General features: G+C 37.8%; 1 protein-coding gene across 1 annotated transcript; it reads left to right on the top strand.

Moving 5' to 3' along the window:
* Positions 1–2,453, top strand: LOC5573731 (heat shock protein 75 kDa, mitochondrial). Its single transcript, XM_001654708.2, has 3 exons — positions 1–233; positions 314–2,126; positions 2,183–2,453. The coding sequence occupies exons 1-3, from the start codon at positions 110–112 to the stop codon at positions 2,355–2,357; spliced, it is 2,112 nt and encodes a 703-aa protein (XP_001654758.1). The 5' UTR covers positions 1–109; the 3' UTR covers positions 2,358–2,453.
* The last annotated feature ends 17,553 nt before the right edge of the window (positions 2,454–20,006 follow it).

Consider the following 20,006-nt stretch of genomic DNA (forward strand, 5'->3'; position numbering starts at 1 on the left):
CATTCATCGTAAACACGCGACATCGGCAGCAGCAGCATATCACTGAGCGGCGACGCGACGACAGAAATCTGATTTGGTGCAAAATTTTCGGAGAAAAAACGCATCAAAAATGAGTGCATCACGCCTTTTTCACCTGCAGAAGTTAGCGAAATCTGCACTGACCAATCGGAGAGCAATTTCCGCTGCATTCACCCTGCCAAGTCGGCTGCTCCAGGCAGAAAGTGGGTCCCTGGGTAAGTTAGCCGGTGAGGTGTGGGGAAAAAATCTTACGCAATCCTATTATCAATATAGACTAATCTGTTTGATGTTCCAGCTCCAGTTCTGCGCTCGTCTCGATGCTTTTCGACGGAGACGGCCCAGGACAAGACCACCGGATATCATTCGATCATCCGTGACTCGGAGAAGGCGGTCGGAACGAGCGATAAGCATGAATTCCAGGCGGAGACGCGGATGCTGCTTGATATCGTGGCCAGGTCCCTGTATTCCGATAAGGAAGTGTTCATCCGGGAGTTGATCTCCAACGCTAGTGATGCCCTGGAAAAGTTCCGCTACACGATCCACACGGCTGGCGAGGGGGAGAAGAATTTCGCGGAAGCTGATCGGTCCCTGGAAATTCACATTGGCACTAATAAGCAGGATCGGGTTTTGACCATTCAGGATACAGGAATCGGTATGACCAAGGAGGAACTGATTGCAAACTTGGGAACGATTGCCCGGTCTGGATCCAAGCATTTCATGGAACAAATTAAGGAGAAGGGAGTCAGCGCAGATAACGCCCAGAACATCATTGGTCAATTTGGCGTGGGGTTCTATTCGGCATTTATGGTGGCAGATCGGGTTGAGGTTTTCACGAGATCGTCCAAGGTTGGTTCACCGGGTTACAAGTGGAGCTCGGACGGTTCTGGAAACTTTGAGATTCAAGAAGCGGAGAACGTACAGATTGGAACCAAAATCGCCATCCATCTGAAGGCGGACTGTCGTGAATTTGCCGATGAAGATCGTATCCGTGAGGTCATACGAAAGTACAGTAACTTCGTCGGAAGCCCAATTTTTCTGAACGGAAAGCAGGCAAATCAGATTCAGCCCATTTGGCTGATGGACCCCAAGGATGTTACTCAAGATCAGCACAACGAGTTCTATCGATTCGTGGGAAATACGTTTGATACTCCACGTTTCACTCTTCACTACAAAACGGATGTCCCGTTGAGTATTCGAGCCCTGCTCTACTTCCCCGAGGGCAAACCGGGACTCTTTGAAATGTCTCGTGATGCTGACGTGGGCGTTGCCTTGTATACCCGCAAAGTCCTGATCCAGTCGAAGACCGAAAATCTTCTCCCAAAATGGCTCAGATTCGTCAAAGGCGTTGTCGACTCCGAAGACATTCCACTCAATCTCAGTCGTGAGCTGTTGCAGAACAGTGCCCTCATCCGAAAACTGCGCACCGTTCTGACCAATCGCGTTCTTCGATTCCTCCATGATCGATCCGTGAAGGACCCGGAAAACTACGACAAGTTCTACAAAGATTACGGTCTATTCCTGAAGGAGGGAATCGTCACCAGCCAGGAAACTCAAGAGAAGGAAGAAATTGCCAAACTCCTACGATTTGAAACCAGCAAAGAAGAAGGCAAGAAAGTCAGCCTTCCAGAGTATTGCAACAGCCAGCTGGAAGGACAAAAGGACATCTACTACTTAGCAGCCCCGAATCGCACCCTCGCCGAATCGTCCCCTTACTACGAATCCCTTAAAAAGAAAGGTTTCGAGGTGCTGTTCTGCTACGAAGCCTACGACGAGTTGGTCCTTATGCAGCTGGGACAATTCCTCGGCAAGAACCTCGTCTCGGTCGAAAAGGAAATGCGACGCTCGGACAAGTCGGACGAATCCTCCGATCAACCCATCGAAGGATCGCTCCTCAAGACTCAGATCGACGAGTTGCTTCCGTGGATCAAGCAGAAGCTCACCGGAATGGTCACTTCGGTCAAAACGACAACCAAACTGGATGCGCATCCTTGCGTGGTGACTGTGGAGGAAATGGCAGCTGCCAGGCATTTTATCAAAACCCAAAGCCACAACATGAGCGAAGAGCATCGTTATGCTCTGCTGCAGCCCCAGTTGGAGATCAATCCCAAGTGAGTATCGATTGATTGATTTTCCTCGAATCGTATCTAAAATTCTCATGTTTCAGGCATCCAATCATCAAGAAGCTGCATAAGCTGACCACAACGGATCCGGAACTGGCCGAACTGTTGGCCAGGCAGTTGTTCTCCAATGCCATGGTCGGAGCCGGTCTTGTGGAAGATCCACGAATGCTTCTGACCAGTATGAATGATTTGCTGGAGAAGGTGCTTGACAAGCACTAGAATGGGAGTGTGCATTTCGAGGTATGTGACTTTATTGTTAGGAAATTGTCTTACTGTATGTTGATGTCGAAAGAATTGAGGGAATGATCACAAATATGTTTGCTTTAATTTCAATTACGTAATACATATAGAGAAACCCATGGAACTCTTAGAAGGAGTGATATTTGTTCCCTTTTTTTGATGGTAGTCTCTGAAAAGCATCTGTTTTATTGAAAGGTCACCTGGAGGCGAAATCTTATGTCTCAATTAATGATAGCCCTTGAGCTATTGAACAACTATACCGAAAAGGTCATCTTTCTAAGTGGTCAGAATCCTGAGATATTCGCAAAACAAAACTAAATTATCAACGCCTGTCAGCTCTCGATCCACTGTACAATTTTACGGAAGTTGTCAACCTTACAAACCATCAGAATCTAGGGATTTCACATGTTACACAGGTTGCATGTATGTCCCGTAAGGTTCATATTATGCAATTTAGAAAAAAGCGCCCCTATCGACCAAGTTCTCAATTCAAAAAATATTCTTAACTCTCAAAGGTAGATCACACTAGAGTGCTGAAACTTTGCAGAAGACAGTACTGTGCTATCTCTGATCGGATACGAGATACCGTAAGTTCAGGTGAAATTGATCTATTTTCACAGTTTTTCATGTCTGTTTTCTAAGATGTTGTCACTGCCAAACAACTGAATGCAGGAAAACCAACGAAATCATTTCTAAAATAAAAAAAAGTTCTAAAACAAAAAGTCGGGATATCCGATTTCTGAGTGTAATTGATTTGTCAAAACGATTATTGTTAGTTTTTAAAACAACTTTATATGTATACTTTGGGCTCATTGAATACGAAATTGCTTGTAAAATTCTTAACAATGCAATCTATATAGAAATAATAAATACCTAATTCAATTTCAAGAGTTGCGCAGAAAACGCCTAAATGTATGCAATTTCCAAATGAATCTCTGTGTTAGATAACACTATCATCCTAATTTGGTAAAACAAAATTAAGCTTTTATAAACATTTGGTTAACAACATTATATTTCATTTGCCGTAGCAGTACAGATTTTCTATAGATGATTTTACCTGCTTGTACACTCAGGCAAATGGACTATCGAAATACATAAGAACCCCTTATGAAAATTCGCCTCAAGGAATCGGGTTGAAATTCATGAGTTTGCCTTATGAAACCAAAATTTGAAAACAAAAAATGTTTTCGCGGCAACCTGGAATCGAACCAAGAATCTTGCGAACGATAGGCCTGTGCGTATACCACGCGACTATCGATGCCTTGATGCGAAGTGATGCTGGAAAAGTACATCTTTCTTCTTCTTGGCATTAACGTCCTCACTGGGACAAAGCCTGCTTCTCAGCTTAGTGTTCCTATGAGCACTTCCACAGTTATTAACTGAGAGCTTTCTTTGCCAAAGTTGCCATTTTCGCATTCGTATATCGTGTGGCAGGTGCGATGATACTCTATGCCCAGGGAAGTCAAACAAATTTCCATTACGAAAAGATCCTAGACCGACCGGGATTCGAAGTCAGACACCTTCAGCATGGCTTTGCTTTGTAGCCGCGGACTCTAACCACTCGGCTAAGGAAGGCCCCAAAGACACATAAAGCGTTCGTATTGAGCGGTTCCACAGTAAATGACGACTTTTTTTCCCAAATTTCATTTCCTTAATAATTTTCGAAAAATTATAACCTAGAAACGGTTTGTCCGATCAGTTTGGTGTCTTCCGCAAAGTTTTAGGTTATAGGCCAGGGGAAGTGGTTCACCTAGAGTGAATTTCTGTCAGAGAAAAAGTAGATTTTGTATGAGATTTGACAGAAAAATGAATGACAAGTTCATCCACTTCTCCTGGCCTATTGTTGGGACTATCTGGAAAAAAATATACACTGTAAAAAAAAATGTATTTTTTTATATTTCGAAAATAAAGCTTAAAAATCAATTTTCTCTAAAATCCGTATTTTTGATTTTTTTAATTTTTTATATGTTAAAGTAGACAAAAAATGAAGTCTTTTGCACAGTGGGTCAAGATGGAGAAATCATGGACAAAAAAGTTATGATTTAAAAAAAAAAGTGAATTTTTGAAAATGGTCATAATAAACTTTTTAAATGTTTTTTAACTCGATTTTATGAAAGTACGCAAAATTTACAACAAAAAAGGTATACGGGAAAATCAGGCTAACTTTTACCGTTTTAAAGATACAGCGATTTTAATACAAAATTATGATATAATTTTCAATTTTCGGTCATTTTCGAATGTTTTTCGAGGCTCATAAGCCTAGAAATTTGTTCATTGTCTGAAAGAGCAGATATTTTTTGACTAAAATGTTTGAAAAAATGTTGATTTGGTTATTTTTCATGGTATGAGGCGAAATAAAAAATGTGCCCTGTAAAAATGATTTATTTATTTTTTTAACGAAACACAACTTCAACAATTATCAAGAAAATATGGAACAAAATGTTAAAAGTTAAAAAATAACAAAATAACGAATATAAAGCAATCAATACGTGAAATGCATTTACATCGATTTAAGATAATGTAATATTTCCATTCGAAAACAAAAGCTCTATGAGTAGAGGAGTAACGTGCCCAGTTGTCTCACACAAATATACCTGATGTTTTCTTAAAGTACAGCACGTTGGTATATTTTTGTGGTCGGACACAAACGTACCTAATAGTTGATTCAAGTACCCATGTTGGTATAAAAATCAGAGGGGGTTGTGTATAAGACACGACCGCATGACGTTAACTACGCCAAGTGATTTTTTGCATTTGAATTTTAGTCGATTTTCATAGTTGCAGCCTTCCTTTAGTTCAAACTCTAACATAATATCGTGACGGTCGCAACATTTTAGATTTTTAATTGACATCCAGTATATTGCCGTAAGACGTAGTGAATGTCAAAAGAAGAAAGCGCGAAGAAGCAGAAATTGGTCTGCTTTTATAGTGCACTAGCCAACCCAAAGGAATCGTGGAAGACAATATGAACGATTTTGGTTGCGTAAGAAAGGGGTCGACATTTTCCCAATTTTCGACAGTCTATCGTCAAAAATCAAAAGTTTTCTCCATTTGAGTAAAATGTTGTATGAATTTCCGACCGATTGGTGGGAAAATATTGAAAATCTACCGATAAATGGCTGAGTTATTAGTATTTAAAATCTTACATAATTTCGTGACGGTCGCAACATTTTAGATTTTCAATTGACACCCAGTATATTGCCGAAAGACGTAGTTAACGTCAAAAGAGCTGATGCAGCAAAGACACAAGCAAGTGATAATCAAGTGAAAAGTAAAAGATAGCTTAGAATAATGAAGTATAAAATGAACACCATCAACAAAGGTTGTGTAAATGTGTTTTCAAAAAAGTGTTCAAAAAGTTACCGAAATCTCACGGAAAGTAATATTGCCAAATTAGTTGAACTAGGATTTGCAGATGAAAATCAGCTTAATTAACAATTTAAAATTTGCGATTCGTGTCGTTTACAATTGGCCAAAAGAACAGCATTATCAAGCAGTGATGACTTATCAAGTAGTGAAGAGGAAGATGTTTGCATGGAAGAGGAAACAATAGAAGCATCAGCATCAGCAACTTCAATACAGTCAACGGATTCCAATATGAATATTCCTAGTCAGGAGACATTGGAAGCAACGTCAGCAACTTCAATAGAATCAATGAACTCCAACTTAAATGTTTCTAGTAAGAAGACATTAGAAGCAACGTCAGCAACATCGATTGAGACAACGGAGTCCAACGTCCCTGAATACATCCAAAAAAGTAATATCGATATTTTCAATGAGTCAATATCAAGCATACTCGTAGCGCCGATCGATAAGACAAAAATTAGTTCTACTATATATGTCACGAAAATGCCAAGAAAAGCACTTAAATTTGAACAAAAATGTTTTCATGTCCGATGGAGCTGCATCACAATATAAAAATAGAAAGAACTTTTCTAGTCTTTGCCAATTTAAGAAAAAAAACTGTGATATAGATTTTGAATGGCATTTTTTCGCAACATCGCATGGCAAAGGGCCCTGCGATGCATAAGGGGGAACAATAAAACGCTTGGCTACAAGGGCTAGTCTAGCTAAAGAACGTGAACATCCCATCAAAAATGCCAAGGAATTCTCGCGTAACTTTTCAAAAGGACCTATCTAACAATTCACACATTTCGAGAAAATCGAGCTTGAAGGTTGTGAAAATATATTTTTAAACTGTATCAAACTGATCAAATCAAAAAATACAAAAGTAAACCGACATTCGAATTCAAATGGAACCGCTCTATTGCAATAATCGTTCCACCTTTCATAAGGCAAAATGTATGAATTTCGATAGTCCAGTTCGCTGCGTGTAAGAGACAAAAAAAGGTTTCAAATTTATTTATACTGCTTCGCGTTGAAAAATGGGTTAACCATCGTGCGAAGTTTGATTTTTGACCAACTTCGCCGTGTCGCAACTCGATTCTCAATAGTGCGCATAATACACACGGCGGAGGGCATATGCGCACTATAGCGAAGTGACTCGCGATACGGCAAAGTTGGTCAAAAATCAAACTTTGCACGTTGGTTCACCCATTTTAACTTAACCCTCTAATACCCAAATTTTTATTTTCGATTTAAGTATTATTTTTCGTTATCTAAAATCGTTCTAAACACGTTTTGGGCATTTATTTATTTTTATTCGCAAATTTTAAAGTTTGGTTTTTGATTTTTATAATTTTTATTTTTGAACATCCCTAGCTTTTTTCATTTTTTCTTGAAGCCTTTAATTTTTAATTTTTTTTCAGAGCGTATTTTACTTTCCGTGTAACTAACGTAAAAACAGGTTTGAAATGATTTTAATACCACCAGGCTCTCCTTTTGTGATAGGTAGAAAATGTGAATCGTAGAAAAATATAAAAGGTACGATTTTTATATTACATTTTAAATGAAGCCCAGGCATTTGTAGGTTATATAAGAATGCAATTTTTCAAACAATTTCTAAAAGTCATAAAAAACTTTTCTTATATGCGTGTTATGAGTCAAGGTATAAGCCAAAAACAAAATCATTTTGAAAAATACACAAAATTCCAAAGTGTACCCCGTCTAAAGGCGGGGTTGAGTATTAGAGGGTTAACCTAAATATGGGGCCTTCCTTAGTCGAGTGGTTAGAGTCCGCGTCTACAAAGCAAAGCCACGCTGAAGGTGTCTGGGTTCGATTCCCGGTCAGTCCAGGATATTTTCGTTATGGAAATTTCCTTGACTTCCCTGGGGATAGAGTATAATCGTGCCTGCCACACGATATACGAATGCGAAAATGGCAACTTTGGCAAAGAAAGCTCTCAGTTAATAACTGAGAAGTGCACATTGAACACTAAGCTGAGAAGCAGGCTCTGTCCCAGTGAGGACGTTAATGCCAAGAAGAAGAAGAACTTAAATATATACACGGTTGTTTGCAAATACCCTTTAATGGGTAAAAAAATACTCATTTTGGAATAGCATCAATATCTGTCAGAAAGCGGGTAAATTCAGAAATGTAAAAAGGGTTAATAAATACCCATTACAGTAAAGCAACTGTAGTTTAAAAATGGGTGTTTAAAAACCCATTTATGGGTGAAAAATAGTTGGGAATCATTTATAGTAATTTGAAGCAGCTGTGCGACGCAGTCTACGCATGCAAAATTAATGAAATTGTAGTTAATTGTTTGTAGGTTTTACTTTTTTTATACAACGTTTACCGATGAAAGGAAACAATGAAGTGGTAAGTTGTGAACTTAAATACCTTTATACATATTAACTGATAATAATCTTGAAATACGCATAATTTTCAGGTTGTCTCGTTGTTCCTGCCACCGTGCCTGTAGCTGACATGATCTACTACCAGCGACCAAGGGTAAATTTTTACCCTTTTTATGCCGTGAGCGAGATTTACAAAAAGGGTGAAAAAATACCCATTCATTGACAGAAACCGCTTTTACCCGTTAAAGAGTAAACCGTGTTTACTCTTTAAATGTGGAGAGGCACTTCTAGCGGAAATGGGTGAATTTTTACCCATTAAAGGGTATTCGCAAACTACCGTGTAACGCATTTAAAGATGTCGAATGTTTTACAAAATGGGTAAAAATTTACCCTTTTTGTCAAAAATATTTTGCTGGGCGTTTCAGTATAATGCAAACCAGGGAATTTCATCGTGTAAATTAAAAATATCAATAATAAACATTAATTTATTCCGTTTTTTATAATCTACCTTTGGTTACACATTTATTATTGTGAATGCTGCGTCCTGCTTTTTTTCAAGTCCATCATTTTTTTTCGGTCGTAGATCTGGAAAAATGAAAGAAATTTGAAATAATTAACATACAATTTCAATGTTTCTATATGAAAATGGTATTCTCCAACAATATTGTACTTACTGGCGTCCTGGAAGATGATAATATTAATAATAATTTCAACGGATCAACAAGCGGCTCTTCCGCCAACTGATGGTGGTCGCGCAGGATTAATTTTTCGATTTCAACTATTTTTTCACCCATTAATGAGTAAAAATTTACCCGTTTTTCCACTGTGTGCAAGTTTTAAAAAAGAGTATTTTTTTAACCTTTTCATGATTGTGAAATTCTCCATTTTATGACAGAAATGATTGCTATTTGAAAATGGGTATTTTTTTACCCTTTCAAGGGTATTCGCAAACAACCGTGTGAGGAAAAAGATGTATACGGTCGTTTGCGAATACCCTTTAATGGGTAAAAATTCACCCATTTCCGCTAGAAGCGCCTCTCCACATTTAAAGAGTAAACACGGTTTATTCTTTAAAGGGTAAAAGCGGTTTCTGTCAATGGATGGGAAATTTTTTACCCTTTTTGTGATAAAAAGGATAAAAATTTACCCTTTTTGTGATAAAAGATGTGAAAAATTATAACCTCAAATTATTATTATTATTATCTTTATTAACGAGATTTGCAGCCCGAGAGTATATAACCTCAAATCATAACTTATGAAATAAAACAAATATTTGATTGAAGATGATAGTTTTTAATAATGCAATTCATTGTTTTACAAGCTTGAATAATATATTAATATGTGTCGCTGGTACTAGAACATGTCAGCGGCAGGCAAACTGGCAGGATAAACGAGACCTGGAAAATTATGCGTGTTTCAAGATTATGATTAGTTTATCTAATAGAGGTAATAAACTATAGAGGACGAATGTCGCTGATATCACTGTTGGAACATAACCTCTCGCGCGCGGGGCTATAAGTGTCACTTTCCATTCATTGTTTACAAATAACTTTCAGTATTTTGGTTAGTTAGTGCGGTCTGATAAGGTAGTGAAGGAGCCTCTAAAAATGGTCCGAAAATGTTTCTGGATAAATTGTCAGGTGACGGTGAGGTGTAAAACTTGTGATTCTGTGAAGGATTGACTTTGGTTCGATAGCAAAGTCTTTTACACATGATTTGAATGTTTTTTACAATGGCGATATCCATCACTAGTAGAACTAGTTTTCCTATCATGACCAGGACTCACATTTGCCGCTCACGCGTGACATGTTAAATTACATGTTATTTTTGGAGAAACCGGGCGACCGTAATGGGTGCCTGGAATCAGAAAATCAAGCAATCTCTTATAAATCCTACTGCAAAGTTTTCGATAATTTGTAAATTAACGTGTTTTACATTTGAATTTGGATTGCCGATAGCGACTGGTTTTACACCATCGTTTGATGTGTTTTACAATTAGTGAAAATTCAAGTGTGAAACACATTGATTCAGCTTGTAGAATGTTTTCAGTGTAATAATATCTCTATTTTTTGCTCGGATTGTTGGCAGTTTGTTCACAGCAAACAATCCAACACTATAGTTACTTCCAGTTTAAATGAACTCCTTCTCTGAGTAGCAATAGCACGATAGTATGATGTATTGATATCAAAGATAGAAGTGTGGTAACTGTCGCGCAGATTCCCACTAGCACGCTACAGCTGTGCACGACAAGCGAGGTATTTCTACCAGTGTAGTATAGAATACAACAACGCAACCACTGTAATGTTAAAACGGATGTAGTCTGGAGACTTCCTGAGTAAACCGCCGCTTCATACAAACATATTGCAAGAACACTGAAATAGGATAATACGATTCGATATTTGTGTTCAAGTGCTACCTAAAGTGATGTGTTTCTCAAACGCACATACCGTAAAATGGGGTGTTAAGGGACGAACAAAAAATTCAACTTCAATTTCGAGCAACTTCTAGTATGCCAATAATTGAACAAAATACAGTCCTACCATTCTCCTGTCGTGTATATCAAAAGCCAATTACAATGAAGACGATCCTTTGGCAGATTTCTGGGATAGTCATAAAAATGTGTGATTTTTTACGAAACTGTAAAATTGGGTGTTAAGGAATTTGAGCTTTGTAAATAAAACTATATCTTGCCAACAGCATAAAAATAATATTTTTGGTGAATATCGTTAATGCGTCCCTTCAGCTTTGAAGGTCTTGATCAATTTAAAGATGATATTACTTCAATACAATTCAAGTTGGAACTCCCGCAAACGTTAACCGTTTTATTTGAATTTAGCAGTTCTCCCATACATATTGATTCTATTTTCAAACAAGCCATTAGTGCATCGCACAATTGTCTTGAAAAGATTTTTATACTTATATGTAGTATTGGTATCCTAGAACAGTGCAGAGCAACCTTGTCAAAAAAGGACAATTTCAACAAGTTTTAAGTTTGAATAGGGCAAGTGGGCTTCTTGGCCGTGTGGTTAGTGTTACCAAGCATTTAGCCGCATCGAGTCAAGGATTGTGGGTTCGAATCTCGCTTCAGTCAGAAAAACTTTTCGTAAGAAATGTTTTTCGACTATGCCACTGGGCGTTGCATGCTAGTCCGTTATATAGTGTGGAGCTTCCTTCAAAGGGCAAATCGTCCACTGGAAGCATTATCGTGTCGGTGTCTTTTTTTAAGTGTCCCATTTGCCTTTTAAATAAAGCACCACACCGAATAATGGATTTGCATGTAACACCCAGTGGCATGATCGGAAAAAATCTTTACAAAAAGTTTCCAATATACAGCGGAAATCGCACACAGTATATCACAATGTACTCAATGGTCGACAACACTTAACACATGCCCACGAAGCCTAGAATATTCTCCAAAAAGACCTCGGAAATAACCTTATATTATTATTATTTATCTAGGACCTAGGTAGTACTTTAAAGAATCAATAGCTCCGAAACCATCTCAATTAAATTTACCAATGTGATGGAACAACTTTTGACAATATTATCATGAAAACCCCATATTCACATTAATCAGTTTTTATCTGCATTTTCCTACCAATTTTACCAAAATTTGAGATGTGTTGTTTTTGGTGATACTCAGTGACTTACGAAATAGATCCCTTAACTTTACATTGCAGGTTAACTTCGCGGAACAACTTAAAACTATATTCAAATATATTACGGCATAAATCGAATGAGTTTAGTAACTTAGAAAAGTTATAATTGACAATTCCTTAACACCCCACTTATTTTTTAAACAAGACCTTTGTCATAAAAGTTTCTAAAAATCGAAACCCAGATATAAATTTATAAAGTTTTTGTTTGTACTTTTATCTCAATTAAATTTACTTATATTTTACGTTACCTACGAATTTTTCTAAATATATTTCTTGGTTTTGTAGATTAATGTATTTAGTTCATAAAATTCTAACAAAAATGTTTTGAAACGTTTTTAATTTCTAGAAACCACAATACTTCATATTAATTGACAGCTCCTATTACACAATACAGTTCACAATCCGCCGAACAAATCGAGCATTTCAGATGACTTATATATCGACTTTCAACGTTTCTGTGATTTGTCGAACTTGATTGAGATCCGTTAAAACCCCACGTGTCCTTAACACCCCATTTTACGGTACCTATATTTTTATTTTTTTTTATCTCCGTATTTTTAAGTCTTCACATTGCAGAAACTCAAAACCTCCTGAAACCTGTGTCAAATCACTACATTTTTTAAATATTTACAATTAAAATAAAAACATGCATAAGCACATACATAAGCACGAATTCATAACATTTGTGCAAGATTTTGCTTTTGCCCCTTTTTACATCATTCCAGCACAAATAACTTTTTTCTCGCACGACGAATATTTTTGGCCCCATATCAACTTTTTCTTGTCTCATTTAAATCTTTCAAATGATGAGTATATGAATCATCCGCGTACATTCCGGGACCAAACTCCATACATTTTTGCCCCATCTCCTTTTACACCAACTTGCACTGCTTCAGCTATATAGATGGTTTTTATCGTTGCATCAATCATTTGGTTCAATTGTTTAGTTAAAAATCAAAATCAGAGTGAGACATGTTACTAGAAGTAGGTGCATTTTACGATGATTTTCTGTTGGGATTTTCCGTTGAAAAGACGGAATAGAAGTTACCTACGGCAGCAGGGCTATGTTCATTTGATTTGAAACAGTTAGAATGGTTACCCCATTTGAAGAGGAGGAGCTGATATTTTCAGTGAAAATATTGGCATAGGAGTTTCCTTGGGTAAATCCATTTGAAATTATAAGATTCGAACGGTTACTCGAAAGAATAAAATTAGCTTGTGAATGAGCATGATTTAAATTTACCTGATATGTATGAATATGAAGCAAGCGATCGTTAACTGGTAAACAAGAATTGTCTGATAAATTCCGGTTAAAAAAGTTGCCGTTCATCTGTCTGGTACGAGCCTCAACGATTCGTTTGCAAGAAGGACAATCCCATAAGTTAGACTTTCGCTTTCCACCGCAATTTGCGCATACATATTTTTTGGTATCTTTCTTCACATGACAGAAGTGTTTAGCGCGAGAAGAACCTCCGCAAATCATGTATTTAGCATCCTTGCGACAATATTTTGTACCATGACCCCACTTTTTACACCGATGGCACTGAGTGAGATTCTGAAAATTTCCTCCAGGTTTCTGGAATTGTTCTTTCGTCAGTCTTGCTTTTTCTAAAGCTTTAATATTATTTAGATCAGTTTTGTTAAAGTGAACTAAATAATATTCTAAAGAGAAAGCCCTTTCCGAAAAATGTGTAACCGTCCGTCGTATCTTCTAATAAATCGCAGCAAACGCAGTGGCTTTTGCGCCACTCTCGCTATTGAGAGACCACTGTGTTGCTTTGTGACAAATCACTGATTCGTTCTCTGTTAGTTCTAACGAGCAAATTTTTAAGGAAATTTCGGATTCATTCTCCGATGAGTTCCCTGGTAGAATATGATCTGGAGAAGTGAAATCAATCATCGGCCGGCCGTGTATGTCCAAGAAAGCAACATCAGACAATTGATTCTCACATTTTATCATTGGCCTGATGCCAAAGGCATGCCAAAAATCCATTCCCAAAATAAGTGGTTTTGAGAGCTGGGGGACAATGATGGTTGGGATTACCTTAGTAATACCTGCAAATGTATAAGGGACGTTTGCATAGCCTAGGCATTCATGTTCGGTATTATCGGCTGTACTGACTATTACCGTGGCTTCGAAAAGTTTTAGTCCGTGTTTTTCAATTAGTTTTGTTGAATTCAGGACGCTAATACTAGCTCCTGAGTCTAACAGAGCTATTATATCTGAGTCGAATATGGATACTCGTATCTTAGGGCAGATATTCGGGTTTACTTTGATGTGTAGGACATCTTGGTACTTCTTGTAGTTTCCAGGATTTTCAAAAAGTTCTTGTTTTGGAACCGCTTTAATCGCTTGCGAGATGAACGGGTTCCTATCGGTACACCCCGCATCTAGTTTAACGATTGATGATAGTTAATAGAGGTTGGGTTTACCTGAGGATGACTACGTTCACAAGTCCTCGTCGTTCGGCCCAAATTACCACAAGCATAGCAGAAGATTAATTTTGTTTCTTTGCAGTTTCGCCAGTGATGCCCTGTCTTCTGACAGTTCCAGCATTTCAAAGCTGACACATCAGCCTCTGGCAACATTTGAATTTGGGGTGAAGTGTGAATAGTTTTTTGATTTTCCCTTCCTGTTCTAGGTTTTCGTTGAAGTGCGTTTATTGAGTATTCTTCCAGTGAAGAGTGGTCAGTTTCTGAGTTGCTACGAGCGTCTATGTTATGTATCTCATTACGCGTATTAACACCATATCTGTAAAGGCTAAGATCGGTAGCATCAATACGATGGTTAAGGTCTAAAAGATGTTCCAAATTATGAACTCTTGTCGTGGCTAACTTAGACCTGTAATGAGGTTTCATGTTTTCCCATACAATCTCGAAAATTGTGCGAGAAGAATGGGGATGTTTAAGGCACTGGTTAAGCTTTTCAACCTCGGTTACAAATGCTACAAACGTTTCTCCTCTTTTTTGTCGGAGCTCTCGTAATTGTGCTCTTATGCCACGATCACGATTGGGATTACCGAACCTAAAACGAATTTCGTTTTCGAATTTTTCCCATGAGGTACAGTGGTCCTCTCTGGTAAACCACCAGTCACTGGCTTCTCCTTTCAGCTTGTAATGTATTTTGTCCAATAGTTCTGCTTTGCTTACTCGCTCGTGTTTTGCTAATTTTTTTGCTCTATTTAAAAAATCTTCCACTTGCATAGATCTTGCATCACCAGTGAAAACAATATCCCAGTTCTCTACTCGTGATCGAGTAGGTTGGTAGTATTCTTCTCTCTGAGCCCTATAGCGTCTGTGGGGTGTGTATGCCCTATTCGAATTTCTGTGTCTATCCCAAATATATCGGTCATCGTCTTCTTCTTCTTCTTCTTCTTCTGTACTACTACCACTCGTTGAGGTCATATAGCATGTACCTCTGGACATATTACCTGTCTTTCTGTTGCTTCTTTTTCTACTTTCTTTGGTACTATCGCTCTCATCATAGTCTGAGAATTCTGTCATAGAACACGATGCCCTGTTTTTCCTAATTTTTTCAGTGTGTTTGTGTCTGTCTTTCACCTGATAAGAAGAAGATCTTGCTGTTCTTTCTACCCGCTTTTCTTTCCCATTTCGAGTTACATATTTTTCACTACTTCTTTCGAAATCATCTTCTTGTTTCCTATTTTTGATTCGTGAATCTTTGTCTGTTTCTTTGTCTTCTCTCTTCTGTCTTTTGGAGTTGTACCTGTTCTGTTTGATCTATAGAATTTCTCTTGTGTATCAGAATGAGATTTCCCTGTTTTAGCGAGAGCCTTAGGATTAGGATTTCTCCATGAATCCTTTAATCCTTTTGCTCCATCACCTAAGTCCTGATCAGTTTCATCATTTGAATGTTCAGGGTCGTAAGTAACCCTTTGCCTATATGCTCGCATAATTTCCTCTATCTGCTTACAACAATCCATTTTCAACTCCTTCTCTTCTTCATTTTTAGCTTTAGAAGAGGCTAAACGAATCAAATAATGTCTGAGTCGAGAAACAATTACGTAATCAAAAGATTCCCGCAAACTTTTTTTTAAAGATTTCACAATTTTCTCGAGGTTTACCGCTTTGTCAACGATAGAAAGACCGGCATCATAAAGTTTTGGCTCTAATCGCTATGTTTTATAAGCGTACCTCAACGCTCGTCTTCTATCCTCCAGCTTAGCGTCAATCTCGACTTGAACGTTCCTAAGTGTTATTTCAAAATTAAGCTCCTCTTCAGTTAAATGATCTGCGTTGGGTAAAATGTAGTATCTTCCCATTTTGAAAGGAAAAATCAATACCCAATCCAAACAAATAAAATTAAAAGAAAATTGACTGTTCTGTATTCAGAACAGACACAAATTCAAGTTGATAAGCCCAAAAAAAAAATCAAGGAAAATAACTAAAAAAAACTTATATTTTAATTCATTAATCACCTATACACCATCCAATTCAACTGTATTTTGTTTTATATCCAACCTAACCCTTAACTTAAAATGCAATGAACAACGTGTAAAAAAAATGCAATGCAATGTTTGAGAAAAAGAAAAAAAAATAATATAAGACGAAAAAAATAATAATAAATAATAATAATGATAATAATGCTGATCATAAAAAAGTGTAATGGGTATATAAAAGAGTAAGATAATTTAATAATTCAATTCAAAATTCAATGATTGCAGATAAACTTAAATTCAGTAGCAAATGGACTTTAAATTTTGCGTTGGGCGCCAATGTAACCGTCCGTCGTATCTTCTAATAAATCGCAGCAAACGCAGTGGCTTTTGCGCCACTCTCGCTATTGAGAGACCACTGGTCGTGTTTATTGAATTGCCCGACTAAGCTTTCTGAAGCATGAGCGCAATTTACAGGGTTATGATCGAACGGTTTCTAGCGTAGAATTTTGTAGATAGCCAGCGAAACAAAGTGAATAAAGGCTGAGGTGAACGCACCGAAGCAGCGAGTGAATGAAACCGCATCAATAGTGGCAACGTGAGATGTATCTAAAACGCCTGGGCGGACTACAAAATACCACAGGGCTCGTACGTGAATAAAGAAACGTAAACGTAAACTTAACTTGAATTCATCTATGTATTCATTTTCTATTTTCGGAAAGATTCATGCGGGTGGGTGATATGTACAGTGTGTGTGTTGTGGTGTGTAACATGGCCATGTATGTCGACATACCTGCGCAGGGTTTATGCTACTGGCAGGGGGGTGAAATGAGCCAATAATTAGCTACCCAACATTGATTCAACATGGCGTCCAGTGTCTATGTTTTGATTCTTTTGAGACTAACAAAACATGCATCGGTACTCTAGCGTATCAAATTATTGCTTCTACTTATAAGGTTCAAAGTCGTTTTTTGAAACTGTGAACAAGTTTCATCGCATGAGACATTTAAATTCCTTGAAACAAAAGCTTATTTTAGAGGTTAAGAGGCCTGCTACTCCACTGATTCGGAATCGTTTCCCTCCTAGATATCGAAAGATAAACTCTTGAACTCGGAAAGAAATTGTCTCATGCGTTGAAACCAACCTCAGATGCTGATTGAGCCATTTTTCCACATCGACCTCCTCATCATCTAGGACAAATAGGTGGGTCTTAGTGGCTTGTTACTCTCTTATACTCTTCCAACCGTAACTTATAAGTATTCACAAGAACAGATACAACAAGAGCACAATTTGGTAGATCTTACCCCGTAACGCACCTCGAAAAGGTGATCTACCCACGTTACGGGTAAAGCCCTAAAAAGTACACTAAAAAGATAGTCATGAACATCAATTTCTACTATGATTCTCTAACTCAATATCGAGATTCGGAATATCGAGTAAGGGAAAGTTGACTATAGTTCACAACTAAACAAGTATCCCGCCTTACTCTAATGTAAAAGGAAATTTTAATTATTCAATAGCTTCCTAGCACAATCCAAGAAAATACCTTGCCTAAATCATACTTTGGTTCCGAGATTTGCACTAATAATAGTTAATCTCCAAGTGTTATCATTTTTTACACGAATCGTAGCATTAGAAGCCGATCACGGGGGCAGGTGTGAAACGATTAGCGCATTTTAGCGCCATTTATCGTTGGTCTGCTTGGGTGGATACGAGTGACGCCGGCACCTAAATACCCCTACGTGTTACGTATTTACATATTTTTAGTAGTGTACGATAGTATTTAATTTGGGCCAACCCGCGTCTGCTATATATCGCATCACATGCAAACGTCCGTACTACTGATATAATATGGTCATGGGTACCGGTATCACTTGCTGCTTCGCAGTTATCTCCGTGTCGGCTTATCTTGAAAAGGGAACGAAGAATGCATGTTTGCTATCAAGAGTATTTTACGTAAAAAAGTCAGCTGAATTCGTCATATGACTCGGATCGGTGGCAGATAGACGAAATAATAATGAAGGTTAGATGAGAAAAAATTTTCCAAATCAGATCTAACCGAGATTGATTAATTTCGGTAATAGTGCGCTTTTAGAAAATTTAAGAGACTCTGAACAGCATTGAGGTCATTTTCGGCCAATCGGCAGGCTAAAGGAGCTGTAACTTGTAGAGAAAAGAGATAGAAATCTGAAATTTTCTGACTTTTCTCAATTTCTGAAAACGAACATTTTCGTGCTACAAGAAGCTTTCAGCGACCTCTAGCAGCGGCGCTACAAGAAAAGTGACACATTATGCATTAAAGGTGAAAATGACCTATGACATTGAAAAGCTTTCAAAAATCGATTTTCATTGTTTTAGCTTTATTTGATTTTATTTATTAGGGGCTCAGATAGCCGTAGCGGTAAACGCGCAGCTATTCAGCAAGACCAAGCTGAGGGTCGTGGGTTCGAATCCCACCGGTCGAGGATCTTTTCGGGTTGGAAATTTGCTCGACTTCCCAGGGCATAGAGTATCTTCGTGCCTGCCACACGATATACGCATGCAAAAATGGTCATTGGCATAGTAAGCTCTCAGTTAATAACTGTGGAAGTGCTCATAAGAACACTAAGCTGAGAAGCAGGCTCTGTCCCAGTGGGGACGTAACGCCAGAAAAGAAGAAGAAGAAGCTTTATTTGAAAGATATGAAATTCTAGAAACCCCTCATTTTTTGTGAGTATTGTCATTCTGGGCACAAGGGAACCTGGAACCTGTTTCAGAAGGAACTGGCATATATGATATACATGTAAGGTACGACGGTTAAAATTTCATGGTGTTTCATTTACAAGAGCATCCAGAGGAGGACCAACAATTAGATTTGGCCGGATTTGGTCGGAGTATCCCTAAACCGGTTCCGGTAGGGCTTGATTTGGAAATTTTCAGACCATCATATAGTTCCATCATGCGACGGCTCAAAAATCATGATAGATGATTTTTGAGGTGATCTTATAGAGATCTAAATAGACACCATGCCAAAAATCAAACAAATTTCTGTTTTTTTGCTGTTTCTGGCGTTACGTCGCAATCGGCGTAGAGCCTGCTTCTCAACTTCTCAGTGTTCTTATGAGAACTTCTATAGTTATTTACTGAGAGCTTCCTTTGCTGATTGATCAGTTTTGCATCTGTACATCGTGTGGCAGGTACAACCATACTCTATGCTCTCGTGAGTCGAGAACGTTTCCAATCCAAAAAGATCCTCGACCGGTGGGATTCCAACCCATGCCCATCAGCATGGCCTTGCTAGAAAGCAGCGCGTTTATTGCTAAGGATATTCAAACATAAAACTATTATATTCAAATACCATTTTCGCTACGCCAAAATTAGAAAAAAAGATATGTACATAAGGTACCCCGGGGCAAGTGAGAATCCGGGGTAAGTGGGTCGTTTCGTCATAGCTCAACTAGGAAAAGTTTTTCGTGGGGGTATTCTTCTAGAAAGTTGAAGATACAATGACAGGAAATGTATTTAGTATTAAACATATTGTTATTTATTACCATGTGGTTCATGTAACAGTTGTCAGTTCAGCGCCATTTTCAACTTGTATGATAAATTGTGACACGTTTCACGTCTTGCATTGACTCGCAAAAAATAAATGTGTTTTAAATCGAATTTCCATCAGTAAGCTATAATTTTAAATATTATTACAAGCTGCTAACGATAAACCAGTATTTTGTTTTCATTTCATGTGAAATTTTCGATGGTCTATCTTACCCCAAAATATATTTGTACCTGGGGTAAGTGGGACCTATCAAAACAAAAACCAGAACCAAAACTTTTCGTTCACGTTTCATACATTTTCCTAGAAAGTAGCACTAAAACATTCAAACAAATGAGTT

The sequence above is a fragment of the Aedes aegypti genome, chromosome 3, assembly GCF_002204515.2.
Source record: "Aedes aegypti strain LVP_AGWG chromosome 3, AaegL5.0 Primary Assembly, whole genome shotgun sequence".
In the NCBI taxonomy this organism is placed as follows: domain Eukaryota; kingdom Metazoa; phylum Arthropoda; class Insecta; order Diptera; family Culicidae; genus Aedes; species Aedes aegypti.

Excerpts from the sequence above, each read along its gene's own strand:
- LOC5573731 (XM_001654708.2), top strand. The coding sequence starts at position 110 with ATGAGTGCATCACGCCTTTTTCACCTGCAGAAGTTAGCGAAATCTGCA. Across the intron at positions 234-313 it reads GGCAGAAAGTGGGTCCCTGG|CTCCAGTTCTGCGCTCGTCT; the intron begins GTAAGTTAGCCG and ends TTGATGTTCCAG. Across the intron at positions 2,127-2,182 it reads CAGTTGGAGATCAATCCCAA|GCATCCAATCATCAAGAAGC; the intron begins GTGAGTATCGAT and ends CTCATGTTTCAG.